The following is a 19,527-nucleotide window of genomic DNA, read 5'->3' as shown; positions in this document are numbered from 1 at the left end:
CAAAATGTGTCTTTTTCCAACTAAAGTTACAGTGACTCGGTGACATAACTACTGTGTTCTGCTTTATTCTTCAGATGCATGGCACACTAAAATTGTTTCTACTGCCTGCGTTGCGAAAAATACCCTCAGTATCCTTGGCATGGACATCATATTTGGCTCATAATTAAGGCTCCCAGATAAAGACCCACAGAAAACTATATATTTTCTGTTTGTATTTATTTTAAAAAGAGGAAAGATACGGAAAATTGTGCTTCTTGTGAGTGACTTTCTATGCCTTCTGTCATGAATTCCAGGACAACAGCTGAGCAGATGAACAGCGTGGGAATTCGAAAAACAGGGTAAGATTTCATTGAATATAGGCATATATTACAATATATTTGTAGTATATTGCTAATATTCACCAGTGGATGGAGTGTTCTGCTATATGTGGGTGCTGAATTTGCTAAAACGTGACAGGTCTCAAATTATGAGTGTATGTTTCGGAGTTAAATAAATGTAGAAATATACCATTTTTGATTCCATTTATTCTCAAACCACAAAATAAATCTGGATAAATACATAAAAAAAATGGAGCCCTACTCATAATTTAGCATCATTGTGGATTTTCAAAGGCCTTCTCTATGCTGCAGACTGTAGTTCACTGTATATTTTATCCATGGACGCCAGTCTTCTGTCCAACCAAGGAGTGAAAAGGAGGTCTCTCAGGTGGCTGATTGAGAAAGAAACCCTCTTTTAAAGAAACAGTTGCTGAAGATGGCCTCTCACATTGGCCTCTCACATAAACAGCATGTCCATCACCTCTGGGGCACCCCGATGTCACGACCACAGCCAAGACACAGGACACAACTTCCGGCCCCTACAGACTGGACAGGAAGTGTCAGGAGAAGCAGAGGGATTCAATATTAGGGTGACAAAGGTGATGCATGGGCGAAGAGAAGGTTACCAACAAGTAGAGGACCAATGCCCCAAAATAAAGAATATGTCAGCAGTATACCATGCATGTGCGTTATCGGGCCACGCTACATATGTGATACAACACGCCAGGGCTCGCATTCATTCTTAACATTTCCCGGCATGCATTTGGAACCCCAACATGCCTAGTAACAACCAGGGGATATTCCATTCAGTCCTATAACAACGATATGCAAATGTACTTGTGAGCTAGTTGGGTGCAAAGAAGTTTCAGGGACTTTTTCTAAGTTTATAAAAGGTTGCTAGCTCTCTGAAAGAAAATGAGACAAAATGTAACAGGGTAAGATATTGAGGTACCTTATATAAATCTTTACAGGCTGGTCCATTTATCACAAATCCACATGTCCGATCAAACCTCCTGACTCTGAATGGGCACAACCACAAATTCACTGTTAGTGTCAAACATCTCGGTGTGACTTGGATGCTGATCTCAGGGTTTATTTCCAGACAGGACCTGCGGTTATGGTACTTGTGGTGCAGGCACCTTTAGAAGCTGAGACAGCTTTATATAAGGTCTTCTACCTGCCCATGCAATAGGAACATCACAAACTGGCGGGAGGGGAGCCTAGGGACGCCAAACCACCTTATACTATCACCACCTCCCTTTATTTACCACTGTACTAGATGCACCATTAGAAGGGGGTGTCACCTGAGCTGAATAGCTGAATCCAAATGAGGCTTGTACCGCTGATGCACAAATCTTACCATGCTACCACTTGGAGAGCATGTCTATTTTACGGTATTATTATGCACAGCCTTCTAATTCTAAAAGCAACATACTGTCATACCACCGTCATGTGTAAGTGAGAACAGAAAACATATTCCAGGCGTGTGCGACTATCACGTGATTAGTTTCTAGCCCAAAATTGTAGTGACCAAAGAACCTTAGACTGCAGCAGCGCCCCTCCCTCCACCCCAGGCTTCACCCCACCCCCCACACCGAACACACACACATACACACTTTTTCAGTACACCTTAGCAACTTGAGTAAGGAAGATGCCCACTGTGGCGCCATTCACAAAACAAAGCTTTTCATGTAACTCTCGCGAGAATTATGTGCTTTTTAAGTTTCCCGAGACGGTTCATCTGGATGTGCCTGTCTTATTCTTCAATAATAACACAAATGTATGTAAAATGGACCGAGTCCCACGGGGAGGTTACAATTCCGTGCCTTCCTCACACATACCACGTCTATAGTTATTGTTCCTTTATGGATGTCTGTAATTGACACGGTGTCTCTCCTGCCCCCTCTCGTCGGTGGTGTCTTTATGGCATTATGTGAATGTCCGCTATCTGTATTTGTTCTTTGTGTTTTCTGGAAACGCTTCCTGTGCGTTGCTGGGAAGATCAATGACGCCGCCTCAGATGGGGAGTGGTATATTTGGGTGTGATATTATTTTTTGTTCATCTCTGTGAAAGCAGTAAGGGTAGACTGTATCTGCTGTGCTGGGGGTGCAAGCCACACTACTCTTCGTCGACTGGCTGTTCGGTAGGTGTCTCTAGAAAGGGGCATATTGGCGGTCATGCTGTGTTATACTGTGGTGTTCTGGTGTGTTTTACGGTTTCACGTGATGTGGAGGGGTGGCTTTTACTCTGTTGTGGTGTGGTACGATATGGCATGTTGTGGGGTATTGTGCTCTTTTGGTGTGGTACCAAGTGATGTGAAATTTTGTGAGAAGCTACAGTGTAGTGTGTTGCAGTGCATAGCACTGTGCTGTGCTTTGTGTTGTATGGTGTAAAAGGATGCGTTATTATCGGTGTACTCTGTTGTGTTATTATTTTGTATGACATAGGTTAAAATGATATCTGTATTAATATATATATATATATATATGTATAGATAGATAGATAGATAGATAGATAGATAGATAGATAGATAGATAGATAGATAGATAGATAGATAGATAGATAGATAGATAGATAGATAGATAGATAGATAGATAGATAGATAGATAGATAGATAGATAGATAGATAGATAGATAGATAGATAGATAGATAGATAGATAGATAGATAGATAGATAGATAGATAGATAGATAGATAGACAGACATTCCTGGAATATCGACAGGACAACAGGCGCGGATCACGACGTGTTCAGATTATCAAGCTGCGCTTTATTGCATAATGTAGTTAAAATCAATCAGCATCATAAAGAGCGTAGACCAGTGCCCAGCACTCCAAGAGTTCAGAGCATCTTAATATTGCAGAACCCATTCCCCTCCAATGCCCTAACGCCTAAAGCCCTGCCCCTTTACCTACACTACCCAATCCCCCGTGGTATCCCTTAAACTACCCCAACCCCTTCCAGTATGCGTTTCGACCCCCAGGTCTTTTTCTCGGTCTGCAATATTAGAATTAAGAGACTCTGAGTCTCTGGGGTGCAGCGAATATTTCTGTTTTGTTATAATTACATGGGAAGGCTGGTCTGCCTTACACGCTGGCACAAGCAGTGAGAGCGCGACGCCATTACTTGACCGGTTTGTGATAGATAGCTATAAATATATATATTTGTGTACATAAGCCTTTTTTATCATGTACGACATATGGTTTGCCAGAAAATACTGTGCGAAATTATCATATATTTTACTTGTATGTATTATTGTATATTAGACCGTGCCAGGTCATGTCATGTTGAGCAATGCTATGTTATGCTAGATCATTTTACGGTATGATGTCAAAGCTATTCTAAGTCATGCTATGTTCTATTACATATTTTTATATGTTGTGCATTGTTGTTCTATATCATGCTATATTATGCTACGGTATGTTGGATTAAACTAGGCTATGCAATTAACCCTTGTAATGGATTCTGTTTGCGGTATGCAGAGCCACTTCAACTACAAAATAGCACATCCATGTTAGCTCCAAACAACTCCATCTCTAAAACAAGCTATATATGTTGGCATAAACCAAGAGTAGAAGATAGGCACCACCATGGCATAATCCTGAGCCGCCATCATGAGCGCAAGACATCCCCAAAACAAAATGGCTGCTTTATCATTTTCACATCACTCCACTTCCACATCAAGGGGTCGAGATAAGTGGTTGCCTAAGTATTTCCACCTCAACAGCACATCAGTACCCTCTCACCCCCAACATACATATCAACCATTCCTAGCACGTTAACATACATATATCAATTTGACACGCTCACTTCATGGCATCAAAGCTGATAGCTGGCTTATGATGCATGCAAGGCGACACAAGCTAGTGTGAGCCTCACTCAGAGACCAACAGACAATAAGGTTTCTGTCAGCAGAGCCCCCATTGGCTCTATTGACAGAAAGCTCAGTTGGGCCATCGGAGTGAAACAGTCTCACCATCCGCTCTATTTTGAGCAGATAGTGTGATTTTTTTTTCTCTGTCTGTCCCTGCTATATAAAGTCTGATGGTGACAGACAGAAAGACCTGGGAGAAACCTCCCATGGTTTGGTGGTCATTAGCTTTTAGTTTTTCAGAAACAAACTCGGTCAAAGGGATGGTGGTGTCCACCACACTTTTTGTACCTTGAAGAGAACCGTTTGTGACAGCAGTTCCTTTCCAGGTATAGAAATGGCTGGTAATGTCCTCTGCCACCCTGACAGACTGTCGGTCAATCTCAAAATCCTATAGTACTCATATCCATACATACAAATCACTGGAGAAATCACTAAAGAGGTCTATTAGCCAGTATCAAATGCGACAAACAATATCGGTTCTGTCCTAGCTGGTTGGTATCTACTGAATCACTAACACATAGTTCCAAACATATTCTCCGCAGACTAGCTTTATTCTGCTCAACGAGAGTCCAAGAACCCAATGGGCGCACAGACTTGTAAATCATTATTGAAACATTCAAATAGAAGAAATGCTTGTAACCTCTATAATGTACTTCTGTGCCTTTAAAACATTCCCGCCTCTCCCTTGCAGATTTGGGGCCTCATTTATGAGTTGTTGGCACAGGGCAGCGCATCAAGTCACTTTGCTGTGCTGTCCTGTGTCAGAAGGAAAGGGCAGAAATGTGCTGTATTTATGATATATGGCGCATTCCTGTCCTTTCAACTAGCGATATCGCACAATTTAGTGCCTAGCGCCAGTGCTTTAAATGGGCCGGTACTCACCGATACTGAGTATCGGCACTTCTTATTTTTACCGATCAGAGTACCAGCACTTCTTCACTGCCAAGGAGAGTACCGGTACTCATTGGAGGTAAATTAATTGGTTTTAGTGCTGCGAAGCTCAAGGCAGTCAGAGGGGAGCAGATCTGTACGGCCCTCTGACAGCCAAAGCGCCTCTCCAGCTCGTAGGTGAGTAACTGCTGAACCATTCAGCAGCGACTCGTGCTTTATGCGAAAGGATGTCCCTGTGTTGGAATTTTCACGCCCTGCTGTGTTTGATAGAGAAGGGCCCATTAAGGCCCTTCTCTGTCAATCACATTCACACTGTGCTTGCTGTGCCGTAACGATCCCAAGTGTAGAGTGTGAAGTGTAGAGTGTGTGTGTGCGTGTGCACCAGAGGCGCAACTAGAGCCAAATTTCTGGGGGGTAATTCTTCCACCAATAGGCAGAGTGGAGCTTCAGGGGCTCTTAAAAGGGGTGAAAAAAACAACCAAGCCTCATGAACATGCAAATGGTCTTTTAAAGACCTGTGAAGTACTCGGGTGCGGCTCTGTGTGTGCCAGGGAAGCTGTCTGGCCCGGCTGACGCACACGATGGAGGGGTGGGGGGGGTCGGGAGGGGGCTTGAAGCTCTTTGATCCCAATGGGCGTTGCACACCTGGTGTGCGCGCCTGCTTCTGTGTATGTTTCAGTGTGAGAGAAAATGCGAGCTCAGAGAGGAAAAGAATGTGGACAATCTCAGGAGGTAGTTTTAAAGAAATGTGTGGAATGCTTTCGTGTGTACATTGTCTGCTTGTTTCTGTGTGTATTTGAAGTATTGTGCCAATAGCAACCAAGTAGGAACAGTATGATAGTGAGAAGCTGCAAATATTGCAAGACAAGGTAACCTTAACATATCATGTTTGGTCTTTATTTTGTGTAATGAGTTAACACTTTTTTTGTTTATATTGATACTTTTCTCACATGTTTTGATATGTCCTGCAACTGGCGTAGTACTGATTATTAATGCTGGTATTCCAAAATCTCTTTTATTCTGAGGCACACTCATAATTAGCCTGAATAGTGCTGTTGATGGCTTGAATGTATTGATTTAAAAGCTCCTTCTAATATGATTTAGGGCCTGCTCCCAGCTGGCATTCACACCACTCTTTATCATCATATGCAGCTGTTAATCTGCATATATGGGAAGATTGAAGCTACTATCAAAGGAAATGCACGGGCAAACTGAATACTCAATAGAAATGTCTTAGTATCATCATTATCTCGCCCCACCTCTAACCCCGCCCACTAGCCACGCCCCTAGCTCAATTTAATGAGTACCTACACTTATTTTTTCCCATTTAAAGCACTGCCTAGCGCCAATGTAGGCACCTTTGCACCATGGTGCAAGGGTGTCTGCGCTGTCGGCAGGTTTGATTTATTACTGGAAGGGAGACATTCCTGCACAAAAAAAATCCATGGAGGCATTTTCCTCGTTCTACGTGTGCTGCAGAATGTGGTACACATGGAAAGAGGAACAAAAAGAGGAGAAATCAAAACATTTCTCTTCATTACGCCTGCTCTGGAAGGTATAAGGTTTCAGGGCTGTCCCGGGTTTACGTGATTTTGTAAATCTGGGGCAGGATCAAAATCCATGGGTGTTGCGTCGGAACACCCAACGCCCATAGAACACCTCCTTGACACAGCTTAAGGCAACGCAGTGATTTGTGCTGGCTTGCCTTACTCCATATTTATAAGACCAGCGTGGCTTTGTGTCACCTCATTGATAGCACTGAGAGGCCAGCACCACCGCAGCGTCAGGAAAAGCGTTGCTCCAGTGGCGCATACCTCTTGTCAATAACCCCCTTGGTGTGGATTGCAACTTAATGCAAATAAGGCAAAAGTGTCTATGTCCCGCAATGAACAGAGGACACACAACCAAATTGTGAAGTAAAGCTCTTTCACTATCACAGATCACTTTAGTTAGGTTGAGGAACAATATTTTCAGGCTTTTTTGTGAATCAGAAGAGATCAGTGGAAGAAAAATATTTTTAAATACAGTTTTTTAGATTGAGCTTGCACCAGTGCATGTGCTTCACGCTCCCTCACTTGAGAGACCGTGTTGTTTACAATAAAGAGTGTGAAGCCTCCCATAATGCACTGGGGCATGCACATTTGTTCGTTAAACCCTGTATCTGTGCATTAACAGAGCAACACAGCCATAAGGTCTGCAGTGTAAAGGAAACCAGAAAGACAGAAAGGGACATTAAAGTCAGGGGCTTGTTAATAGTAGCTAGTTGTAGTGGGCTCACAACACACATTTTTGTATTCTAATCTCTCGCTCAGTTTTATATAAATCACCCTGTAGCAAGATATATATAATTCCCTCTTTTTGCCTGTATGTTAATCACTCACTCCATAAAAAAATCTGTATTTTATCCTGCATATTAATCCCTCTGCTACTGACATCAATCCATTCACTCATTCTCTCTAGGGTGATGGAAAGAACCCCCATTAAAGTAATCTTTGCTTTTATTTGTTAAATGCCCCTCATTGACATTAAATAGACCAGGCTAGTAAAGACTCTTTTGTAAGAAGTCAAACAAGGAAGAAGAAGGAAGGAATAATGTGAGGCGTGAAGGAAGAGGCGGGGCTGCTTCCTTAATTACAAAAGGCCCGCAGGAAAGTTCTTCTGTTGCAAGGTGTAATGGAGAACATTGATATTTCTACAGATGCCTGGCATCTATCAACCCTAATATGACCTTGACCTAGAGTGTAGAAAATAAATAGAAAATGAAAAATGCATAATTATCAGGGTCGGCTCCTCCGCCGAGGCGGAGGAGCGTGGCCCCACTGCCTTTCAGCACTGTAAAAAAGGAAAACTATAATGATAATAACACAAGATTATCATTTTATTTTTCTGTGCTGAGTCAGCTTTGTGGGGTGGGGCAGGGCTGGGCAGAGCAGGGGGGCGGGGTAGTGGCACTCTCTACGTGCTCATGACTGTTTAGCCAGCCGTCTCGGGTCCGCCAAACAGTCATACGCACTTTGCATGTTCTCCACCCAGGCTGCATTACAGCCTGGGTGGGGAGCATGCCTAGGCTCCCATTCCCTGTCTGAGCGCTGAACCACTGCGCTCAGACCAATCACAATGCTGCATTGCAGTGTTGTGATTGGCTTAGGGGAGCCTGGGTGCTTCCTGCTTGCACAGAAGCCAGGAAGAGGATGGAGAGGACAGAGGAGAGGCAGCAGCCGGCCTGGCATCTGCCAGGTAAATGACCTTTGTTTTGTTTTTTAACCCCTCCCCCTCCTCCACCTTCCCTGCCCCACTGCTACTTCCTGGGAGCAGCCGCCAATGATAATTATTTTAAATCCCCACACCAGCGAAAACGTTCCATTATATGGGTGGTTTTCCAGAAAATAGCTAAAAGTGAAATAAAGGCCTAAGTAAAAATCTCCTCAAGCTTTTCAATGAGTGGCGCCTCCAGCTGGTCAATTTGTGTTCCGTGTCCTAGTTTTTCATGCCCTATGACTGTGGCAGAAGTACTCAAAAATGTTGTTTGGAAGGCCATTAAGCACGGCTTGGTGTCTGAAAATGGTCTGCTTTGTCGGGGGAAATTCTCCACGCTCTCAAAAGAGTCATTTTCAATTATATTAACAGTATTTTTCTCCGCAGAAAAACGTGGGCCCAGAGTTACCAAAAAGTCACACGACGTAGAAAGACAACTTGCTGCGCTGAGTGACAGGGAGAGAGCAGGAATGCGCTGTATCTATTAAGACACATTCCTGCTCTGTCCCTGCGTTGACGCACTGTGTGCTGCCTAGTGCCATCGCAATCACCCTTGCATAATGGTGCAAGGGTGCCTGCGGTGCTGGCAGGATTGTTTTTGTGAAGGAAGGGATACTTTTCTTCAGAAAAACAATCCTTAGAGGCATATACCTCTTTAAAATAAAAGATATTTCCCCTCGTTGCTCCTCTATTCTGAAGGCGTACCATTATGTATGCATTCCCAGGTTTACTAGTCTTAGTAAATCTGGGAATGCTCCAAAAACTATGGGTGGATGCATGGGAACACCCAAACTCTACCCCTCGAATGCCTTCCCAATGCAGAGTAACACAAGGCAGCACCTTCAGCTGCCCTGTGTGTTAGAATCCAGGTTCTCTGGTTGGCACAAGTAGGTACTTGTGACAAGCAGGGAACCTTTCCTCTAGTCAGGGTAAGGGGTTACACTACTAAAACAACCCCTGCTCACCCTCTAGGTAGCTTGGCGCGAGCAGACAAGGCTTATCTCAGAGCGTTATAGGTTAAGCATTTGTGAACACATACAGTAACCAAGTGACAACACTACAAATGGACACCACACAGGTATTTATATTAAAAATAAGGATTCTTTATATAGGATTATCACAAGACCATTAAACGATTAAAAATACTCAATACGGTTGCTTAGTTGGTAGAAGATTGCTTAGTTTCTCTTAAGTTCTTAAATGCAACACTTTAAGTCAATGTACCTTAGATGCGACACGCAGGGCACGAAAGTGTTGCAGCGATGCAGATGCGTTGAAGTTCTTGGTGCAAAAGAAATAAAGACGGGATCTTCCAGATGCGTTACGCTTCTCCGATGTTGCGAGAAGACTCGACTCGATGCGTCAGCTACAGCGCCGTCACCCTTGACGAGATGCGACGACAGCGGCCTTGGCAGAGGCACTCTTCTCCGATGTTGCGAGACGCTTCCGCTCGATGCGATGCTGCAGCGGCGACACCCCTTCTGCGAGATGCGACGACAGCGGCTCCGACGGCGGCACGCTTCTCCGTGGATGCGAGGCGCTTTTCTGGATGCGGTGCAATGCGGCAACTACGATGGCTGCGATGGCGACACGCTTCCTCCTCGATGCGAGACTCTTCTCTCGATGTGGTGCAATGCGACAGCTACGATGGCTGCGATGGCGACACGCTTCTTCGGTGTTGCGAGACACTTCCGGAATGATGCGAGACGCTTCCGCTCGATGCTGCAGCGGCGACACTCTCTGCGAGATGCGACGGCAACAGCTCCGACGGCGCCACGCTTCTCTTCCTTGCATCGCGCTTCCAGCTCCTTGCGACACGCAGTCCCTCAGAAGGCCCAACAACAGCAGCAGGCACTTCCAAAAGACTCTGGGGAGCTGGGGGTGAAGTCCACTGGTCCTGGGACTTCGTTCAGGGGGCAAGCTCAGTTCAAGCCCTTGGAGATCTTTTTAAAGCACAAGTTGAAGCAAAGTCTTCAGTAGTCTTTCTCCTCTCCTTCAGCAGCAAGGCAACCACTGCAGGCCAATCCCCCAGGTCAGGGACAGTACTCCTCCTACAGCTTTCCCAGTTCCTTCTCCTCTGGCAGAGGTTCTTCTTGTTTCAGCAGGATCTAATTTCTTGGGAGCAGGGTCCCAATACTTATACCCCTAATTCCTTTGTTCCTCTGGGGTAGAGGGGCCTTTGCCCAGTCCAAACCAGTTCTTGAGCACTCTGTTGACATGACTCTGCCTTTCTATTCAGGGTGCAGGGCAGAGACATCAGCCGCTCCGCAGGAGGTGGAGCCAGCATTGTGGTAGCAGAGCACAACCCTATTCAGAGCCCAGGTGTACTCCTCCCTCCCATCTGACTGCCAATCTTCCTATTCACTACCAGGCTACCTAGCCCTGCCCCTCTGGGTTTCCCCAGCCCTGTCACTCACACAACCAGACAGGCAGATACACATCATAGCAGAGGCGGGCTGAAATGGTCAGGCAAGCAAATACCAACTTTTTAAAAGTGGTATTTACAAACACAGAATATTAAAATAAACTTTACTAAAAGATGTATTTTATTATTCTGAGTTTAGGCATACTAAACTCGAATTTCTACCATGTTCCCTGGGTCTGTTAGGATCATAGGATATAACAATTCTAACAGCCCATTCTGGCCTATGGAGAACAGGAAGCCTTACAATAGTGAAAAACGAAAATGGCTGTAATTCACTATTAGGACATGCCACACACATCAGGGCTTGTCCTACCTTATGCTTACAATGCACCCTGCCCTTGGGCCTACCATAGGGGTGACTAATATGAAGTTAAGGGAAGGTTTAGGGAATGGCAAGTGTGTGCACTTGCCCAGTCAGCATGACAGTACCAGACTGCACGCAGGTTCTGCAATGGCAGACCTTAGATTCCTTTTACCAGGCCGCTTCTGTGGGTGGCACAACCAGTGCTGCAAGCCCACCAGCAGCATTTGTATTTACAAGCCCTGGGCACTCCTGGTGCACTTTACTGGGGTCTGACAGTAAACCAAATAAGCCAATCATGGAATCCAACCAACATATACATTTCACATAGGGAGAGCATAGGCACTACAGCACTGAACAGCAGTGGTAAAGTGCCCAGAGTCATAAAACAGCCAACAACAGGTCAGAAAAAATGCAGGAGGAAGGCAAAAAGTTTAGGGATGACCCTGCAAAAAGGGCCAAGTCCAACACTGTGTTACTCCAGATTACTATTCCATGCTGAGCCATGCATGGTGGCTCTGCGTGGCACAGTAGATCTGACTTAAGGGCTCACGTTGCCTTGCTTCGCCTTGTGTGACACAGCGGTTATGGAAGCCTTCCATCAATCGGGGCGTGTTGTTCTTAAACAATAGTGGTGGGTGTGTAAACAGCTGTTATTAAAATAAAATGGACAGTTAAATTTTTTAAAGTATGATAGGATAAAAGCCTTTTATTGTTGAGATGGGCAATCTTCCCAAAACATTTTCTTTTAATTTTAATAAGCTTGTATTGATAAATTATTCATCATAAACCATAGGGCAAAGGTGTAACTATATTTAAGAGTTACCAACATGTGAAATAAAAGTATGCCATAAAACATAGCAGCAAGCTGTTTACATATTAGGGTTTACATAGGAAAAGAGGAGGGAGGGAAAGAAAGGGGTAGAGATACAATATACTCTGTAACTAAAAATCAAATAGCAATAAATGCTCAATAGAACAAAAAGGGATATAGTTAACATATTTCCAGATACATTTTACAATGCTAATAGCTATTAAAGAGAAAAAAGGCAAGAAAGTAGAAAATCATGGAGGCTGGACATTTTCAGAATTACTACGGGAGACCTGAGTGATTGAGATCTTATTTAAATAAATAGTTAACAGTAACCAAAATAGGTCTCTATTTACATGTGGATTACAACAGGAGGCAAAACCAATATCCAACCTATGATAGTGGCATACATTTTAAGATCATGAGTGCAGTTTGGATTTTTAATGTACATTGGGCGATTAAAGCATGGAAAGATTTCAAGATTTTGGTACATGTCTTCATAGCTGAGCAGCACCTTATTTACTACCTCATATATTTAACCCCAAAGTGAAGTATTTGACCTTTACTCAGGGATGTACTGGAAAAAAGAAACAAAGTGCATAAATTATATGCATAAATTATACTCAGAATTTCTCTTAGTTAGTTCATGAGGGGCAGAGACCACCGCTTGGAAACAGAGAGAGGCAACCACAGCTTGTTTTTTTCTGAGTTGTACTGTTTGAAGCTCAAGCACTAACTCAGAAAATTCTGATTGAGGGTTACGCACTTTAGAAAGCGCAGCTGCATAAAAACAAGCGCGCAGCTGTACTATACGCGAATGCATAGGTAAAGGATACAGCGCCATAACTTTGATCTTGGATCATCCATTGCAGATGACTGTGAATTGTAGGTTCTCAATTTTATGCTTTTTCTCATCCTCTTTTACCTTATAGGGTATTTACATCTCATAGTTTTTCCACGAGACGAGGGACACAAAGTCCAACAAGACTGAGAGATGGCGCATCTTTACTTGCTTGGGGTCCTGCTTCTTCTTCCCCATGGTGAGTGTTTTAATAAGGCTGTATTAATTCTATAAATAATCATCAGTCATTGCTTAAAATACCATAATACTAAAAATATCTACTGTCTGTGCGACTTCACAAACAGGTCCTTCCTACTGCCTGTGCCCCATCACATACTGGTCCAACCGACAAGGCTGCGTATCAAAGTGTGCTAGACAGAAGATAAGCCATTCAGTGGTCTTGTTACTTGTGCAATTGCAGCAGGGCCTGTAGTTTGTTTGAGGATGAGTGGGTAGGGGGACCTCCTGCTGTGAGTTTAGGTTTTTTGGGAATGGACGTTAACACCCCAAGGAACAAGGAAGGGGGTGAAGGTGAGCTAAAATTTTCTTAGGGGAGCTCCCCGGATTGGGGTTAAGGTGTGTTCAGTGCAAAAGCAGTGCCAGTGAACCCGAAAGTTCTTGAGGGATATTCACAATGAAGTGGCGGTGAGAGGCGTTAGTCTCCTTGGCTTAACGCCTCTCACCACCACTTCGAAAACGCCAGTCTGCACCCTATTCTCAAGAATGTGGTACAGACTGGTGTTACCCACACCGACGGTGATAAATCTCACGATGTATCGCCAAAACAGGCACCCTTGCACCAGAGCGCAAAGGTGTCTGCGAGCAGGGAGGTTTGTTAATCCACAGGAAGGTGTCCCTTCCTGTGCATTAACAAACCGAAAATGCCAGTTTGCTTTTTCCATGTGTGCTGCTACATGCAGCACACATTGGAAAAACAAAAACAAGGAGAAATTTATGTTTTCTCCCTGTTTAGCCACCTTAAGACCTCATTTTTCTAGGTCTTAAGTTTGGCGCTACTTCCTATTATCGCCGCCCTTGATAATAGGTGGTAGTGTCAAACTCAAAGGGTGTTGCGGTGGTACGCCCACCACAACACCCACTGCACGCCCCCTTTTACAATAAGTTTAGCGTGAAAGGAGCCCTATTCTCAGGGCAGCGTTAAGCCACTTAACGTGGCTTTAAGCCACGTTAAGTAGGTTAACGCTGCCTTGAGAATAGGGCGCTGGCCCTATCGCCATGGGAACGTCAAAAGAAATGACGTTCCCGTGGTGATAGGGGCTTGTGAATATGCCCCCTTGTGTTTTATTATCAGTTTCCTGGAAAACACATTACTGAAACAGACTGCTAAATAAAAACAACAGATACAACGGAAAACCTAGCATGCACACTTTAGATCAAACACTCTTAATCTGAAAGACTTGATGCATGACAATATCAACTCCACCTTCCATTGAAAAAAATTATCACTCCCTTTCTTGATCCATAAAGTGCATAATGCCAAATTGCAAGGAGATCAAAAAGTGACTCAGACACATTATGGCTAACTCCCCGGCCTCTCCCAAAGGGACTACATATGTTTCAAGCAAAGCTCTGATTTCCAGGTCTGGATGTCCATCCTTAGTTATCCCAATAACATCATATCAACAACCCTTCAAAATGTAAAATAGATAGTAAAGAAAGTAGATTTAGTGTCAGCTCCCTCAGCTATTCTCTTTCATGTGTTTTAAATTATTCATCATTGCTTGGGTGTATTGAATATCGAAGCCTTGACTTTATGAGGATGGTTACATTGTTTCTTTTTGTTCCCACTAGGTTTTTGTGGTGGGACCATCAAGTAATATTTTTCTTACTCTGGAGATTTGAAATGTAACATGAGATCCAACAAAATTTTAATTGCTGTTAGTCCCTTTTATTTAGGAAGGTATTACTGTAGTGATGCCTTAGCCCCCCCCCCCTCCACAAGTAAAGCACAGTAGTATTCAGTATTCACCCTAGTGTATTCATTTCGCTTTTACTTTGCTGTCATAGTAATAAGTTGGATATATTTTTTTTTAGTTTACACAGTAAAGGGGTTTGCACTCCTAGGTATTCTTATAAATGCTTTGAATACACTCGCTGTATGTCAAAGGTATGTACTGTGAAAATCTTTGATCTCTTTGAAAACGTCATAACTTCATCTTCTGACTCCTTTTCCTACTACTCTCCTTCGAGAATATAGCTTAACTTTGTTAATGCGGTCTGATCAGTATTGTTTAGCCCAACATGCTGCTTCATTGAGAGATTTTCCTTCAAGAACAATGGAAGGAGAAACACAGAAAGATGTTCCACTATTACCAAATACTTCCCCGTACAAAAGAGCCAGAGCTATTGTCTTTCCCAATGCTTGTTGAAGTTGCCAACAATAGTATATACATTCATTACATGCACTATGGCCTCTGTCTCAACATGGGAGTCTCAGGAGCTATCACAAGTCAGAGGTGATCTCAGGAGCTACCACAAGTCAGAGGTGATCTCAGGAGCTATCACAAGTCAGAGGTGATCTCAGGAGCTACCACAAGTCAGAGGTGATCTCAGGAGCTATCACAAGTCAGAGGTGATCTCAAAACCTATCACAAGTCAGAGGTGATCTCAGGAGCTATCACAAGTCAGAGGCGATCTCAGGACCTATCACAAGTCAGTGGTGATCTCAGGAGCTATCACAAGTCAGAGGTGATCTCAGGAGCTATCACAAGTCAGTTGTGATCTCAGGAGCTATCACAAGTCAGAGGTGATCTCAGGAGCTATCACAAGTCAGAGGTGATCTCAGGAGCTACCACAAGTCAGAGGTGATCTCAGGAGCTATCACAAGTCAGAGGTGATCTCAGGACCTATCACAAGTCAGTGGTGATCTCAGGAGCTATCACAAGTCAGAGGTGATCTCAGGAGCTATCACAAGTCAGAGGTGATCTCAGGAGCTATCACAAGTCAGAGGTGATCTCAGGAGCTATCACAAGTCAGTGGTGATTTCAGGAGCTATCACAAGTCAGAGGTGATCTCAGGAGCTATCACAAGTCAGAGGTGATCTCAGGAGCTATCACAAGTCAGAGGTGATCTCAGGAGCTATCACAAGTCAGAGGTGATCTCAGGAGCTATCACAAGTCAGCGGTGTAGCTACAATTGGTGCAGCAGGTGCAGTGGCACTGGGGCCCAGAGTCCTGAGGTGCCCATTGAACTCTGAACATTGCTACATTGTACTACCCCCAAAGTGACCATTTTCCTCCCTTACATCAGGGCCCATGGGATCCTTGCTTCGCCACTGTCACAAGTGTCTTAAAATACAGCGAAAAGGATGCACATATTTAGTGTGCCTTCCCTAAATATACATCATGTGTGAAGGACTCGTGATGTGAATTTATTCATCCTTCAACATACTGTATTTTACTGTATTTTTTGCTTATTTCCATAAAAGATAATCCTAATACAAGCCACAAGTAATGCATTCATTGAGTCTATCACATACACTTATAACACCATCTTCAAAAATCCAATATCCAATAACGTTATCATGTTCTATATTAAGGTCTATCAGTGGACACAATGTACCCGTTTCTCTAGCGCATGAGTCCCAGTGCAAATCTCCAAATATTCATTAATTTTAAGGGTATTTTTTAATTTAATTTGACTATGGATTCAGCCTGTATCGCCAGCATAATATTGCCTATTACGGACTACATTCATCGATCTTATAAGTAGTGCTCTCTTTACATAGTTAGCTAGTCTAACCAAAGTATGTGCCTCCTGGGCAGTAAAAATACTTAAGTATGGGGATGATGATACATTTTTCCACTTTAGAGCACTAGCCAATAGAAATCCAGTTGTCATTTGGGCACTGGTCGCTATAATTCTCCCCCTACGACCATTTTTCACCACACTTCGAATTGGTAAATAAAAGTGAAAACTTGATGACATCATCTGTGTGGGACATGAAGGCAGACTGGCTTCCAGACAGTGTCTATATGTATATGTTTCTGTGGTAAATCGAGTAACAAGAACCTACCTCCTTCTTTGCAGCCTGTGTACCTCAGAAAGTCTCCAATCGCATCGTGGGGGGACAGGACGCCCAAGCCCAAAGCTGGCCCTGGCAGGCCAGCATTGGACTGCCAGGATACCATAACTGCGGAGGGACCCTGATTTCAGATCGCTGGGTGGTGTCAGCAGCGCACTGCTTTCCAAAGTAAGACTATTCATCCATCAAGAATCACTTTTTTGCAAAGTCGACAACCGTAAGTGCTGCTTTTATGGCAGAACTGTCGCTGGATGCTCTAGACTTCCACTTTCAAGATGGAGTAACAGCAATACATGACTCCAAAGTGTTGTGCCACTTACTTCGAGACCTTTCTGTTTTGCAATATTTTATCAATCCTACTGAAAGCAATGATTTAATGTTGATGCGAGTTCTGGCACGTGCACGTTACAGTGCATTCTTTGTGTGATTCGACCCTGAAGGAGTGGCAGAGCATTCATCTTCATCCATTGGTCTGTTCAACTGTCATTCACATTTTCTTTCTGCCCACCACAGCCTACATCATGGGGCAATGGATCTGCTACTTGATCCATTGTCTATCTTGCACTGTGAGGGACCACATTTTGTCTGACCACATCTGTGCATATGCCTAAAAAGAAGGGCACTTCATGGCTGATGGATCAATGCTTTACTGTGGCAATCTGTGTTTTTCTTTCCTTTCTGTGTCCTTTTAAAACATTTAAGTCTGTCTTCTTTGTTTAAACTAGTTTTTCAGGTGACAGGAAATGAAAGCCACTTGCAGCATTTGATTGCACCAGTATAAATCATGTTTGAATGTAAAGTGCATCAAAACTAAAAATGTTTTTCTCACCTACTCTAAGTACGCCTGCCTGCTAGGAAGCACCATTGTGGTTCTTTTAAAATTCTAAGAATTTGTTATGTTTAAAAATTCTTTTTATTGTAAATATATGACTGCTATGCTTAGACAGTGCCATGTTTTTTGTGTTTTACTTCATTTTGTTTTTGCAACTTATGCTTGCAATAATAAAATCATCATCTATTCAGATTGCCGAAGCCACTCCGATTGACTTTGCCAGTGCTTGTTTTGATTGCACGAGACAGCAAGACAGCTTAATCTGACTCTGGTCAGACCTAAAGATAGGCACCAGGGTGTTTTGCATTTCTTTCACCACTGACATTTTGTCATCATTACATGCTCTACAAAGACTTTTCCAGAACCCTTACTCAACTGCAAAGGCAAGGCCTTTGCCCTTCGCCATGATGCTCTTTTGTGTTCAACACATCACTAAGTCAGTTTATCATTTTAATGGCCACAGTTCATTTTATTTGTGTTTCGGAAAAAAGACCATTACATTTTAGAGGAAGAACAGAAATATTAGGTGCTCATATGAGTGGACCTGAAATTTTCACAGCTAACTGGGGCCTTGCGGCAGGAGATTTGCCTATCATACACCAAGCCTGTAGCTCCAGCTCTCAAACTCTATAGTGCTATGGTAGTGAGCAGTGTCCTTTATGGGGCAGAATTGTGGGGTGTAGCAGATGCAAGCAAGCTAACAACTGTGGAAAATAAGTTCCACAGGAGCCTGGTATCTCTCTCCCAAAGCACCCCCCTTGTCCCCTTGAAAATGGACCTGGGAGTTAGGTCAATTAATGACCAAGTGAGATTGCGCCCATTGGTCTTTTGATATAGACTGGTTACTGATTTGGCCTTTTACGCTGCTGCTTTTAATGAAGTTTCTGCCCTAGATAGAAATAAACAAATCGGGTGGATTAAATATGTGAATTTAATCCGGGCAGCAATTGGTCTCCCAAATGAGCTTGTTGGTCCCCAGCCCCTGCATACAAAGGATCAAATAAAACTCCAATATTGGTCATGGGTAGATCAGATTAATTATTTGAAAATCCGCCATGGTAGCCTAGCTGATGCTTTTTTAGATATTAAATCCGTTAAATGTTTTGAGAGCTACTTTGATATTATTAAGGAGCCTGGGGACAGGAAACTGTATAGTCAGTTTAGATACGGCTGTCTACCTATTAATGCTTTTATCAATACTTGGCAGAACAATAACAGCCAGCCTAAGGGCTGTCCCTCTTGCTCAAATTCAAACGAAACCATTGGCCATGTATTCTTTGCATGTCCTGCGTATGCAAGACCAAGAATGAACTGGTTGGCTCCTGTATGTAGACATTTGGGGACCCACAGTCACTATGAAGCCCTATGTATCTTAAAATCAGATATGAGACCACAATTTGAGTGTGAAGTTGTGAAATTTCTTGGCCAGTTTTGGGTTATGATCCAACTGTAGGAAAATATTATGATCTGAGGGTGTTTCATTTCCCAAGATAATGTCTACAAAATCTGGTTTCAAGTATTTTTAATGTGTTTTACTATTCCTATTCTTAATGTATAAAGCGCAGAGGGCCCCCAATGAGCAATATAGAGTTGGTGGGCTTTACAGAATAGAAACTGTGACAATTGTCATTTAAACAAATGCACTTGCACTTTGGTTTGTATCCTAGCCATTATTAATAGTGATTTTAAATAGTGAGTTATTTTTCTTGTTGATCTCTTTCGTGTTTATAAGACTGTAAAAATTACTCCTTAGAATCTGGTGTACGGATTTTTTTTTGTACCAATTCTATTTCGTGCACTATTGACAAGGAATTATATCTTTGTATCTTTTATGGTATTATAAACCGAAATAAAGATTGTATGTATGAGTGGACCGGATAATGCCTTCCCTGCGCAAAAGCCTATTTGCACAGAGATCCGAATTACAAGTGGTGA

The 19,527-nt window shown here is 43.2% G+C and overlaps 1 protein-coding gene across 1 annotated transcript in view; it reads left to right on the top strand.

The window, feature by feature from the left end:
• Positions 1–2,388: 2,388 nt before the first annotated feature.
• LOC146811650 (uncharacterized) overlaps positions 2,389–19,527 on the top strand; it is a 112,531-nt gene continuing 95,392 nt past the window's right edge. Inside the window, exons 1-3 of the mRNA XM_085618623.1 lie at positions 2,389–2,461; positions 12,807–12,914; positions 16,766–16,928. Of these exons, the coding sequence (XP_085474749.1) occupies positions 12,869–12,914; positions 16,766–16,928 (209 nt within the window). The 5' untranslated portion in view covers positions 2,389–2,461; positions 12,807–12,868. The remainder of the gene's footprint in view (positions 2,462–12,806; positions 12,915–16,765; positions 16,929–19,527) is intronic.

This window comes from Triturus cristatus, chromosome 7 (assembly GCF_964204655.1).
Source record: "Triturus cristatus chromosome 7, aTriCri1.1, whole genome shotgun sequence".
Lineage (NCBI taxonomy): Eukaryota > Metazoa > Chordata > Amphibia > Caudata > Salamandridae > Triturus > Triturus cristatus.
The sequence above is the reverse complement of the archived record's forward strand: the minus strand, read 5'-3'. Positions and strand labels throughout refer to the sequence as shown.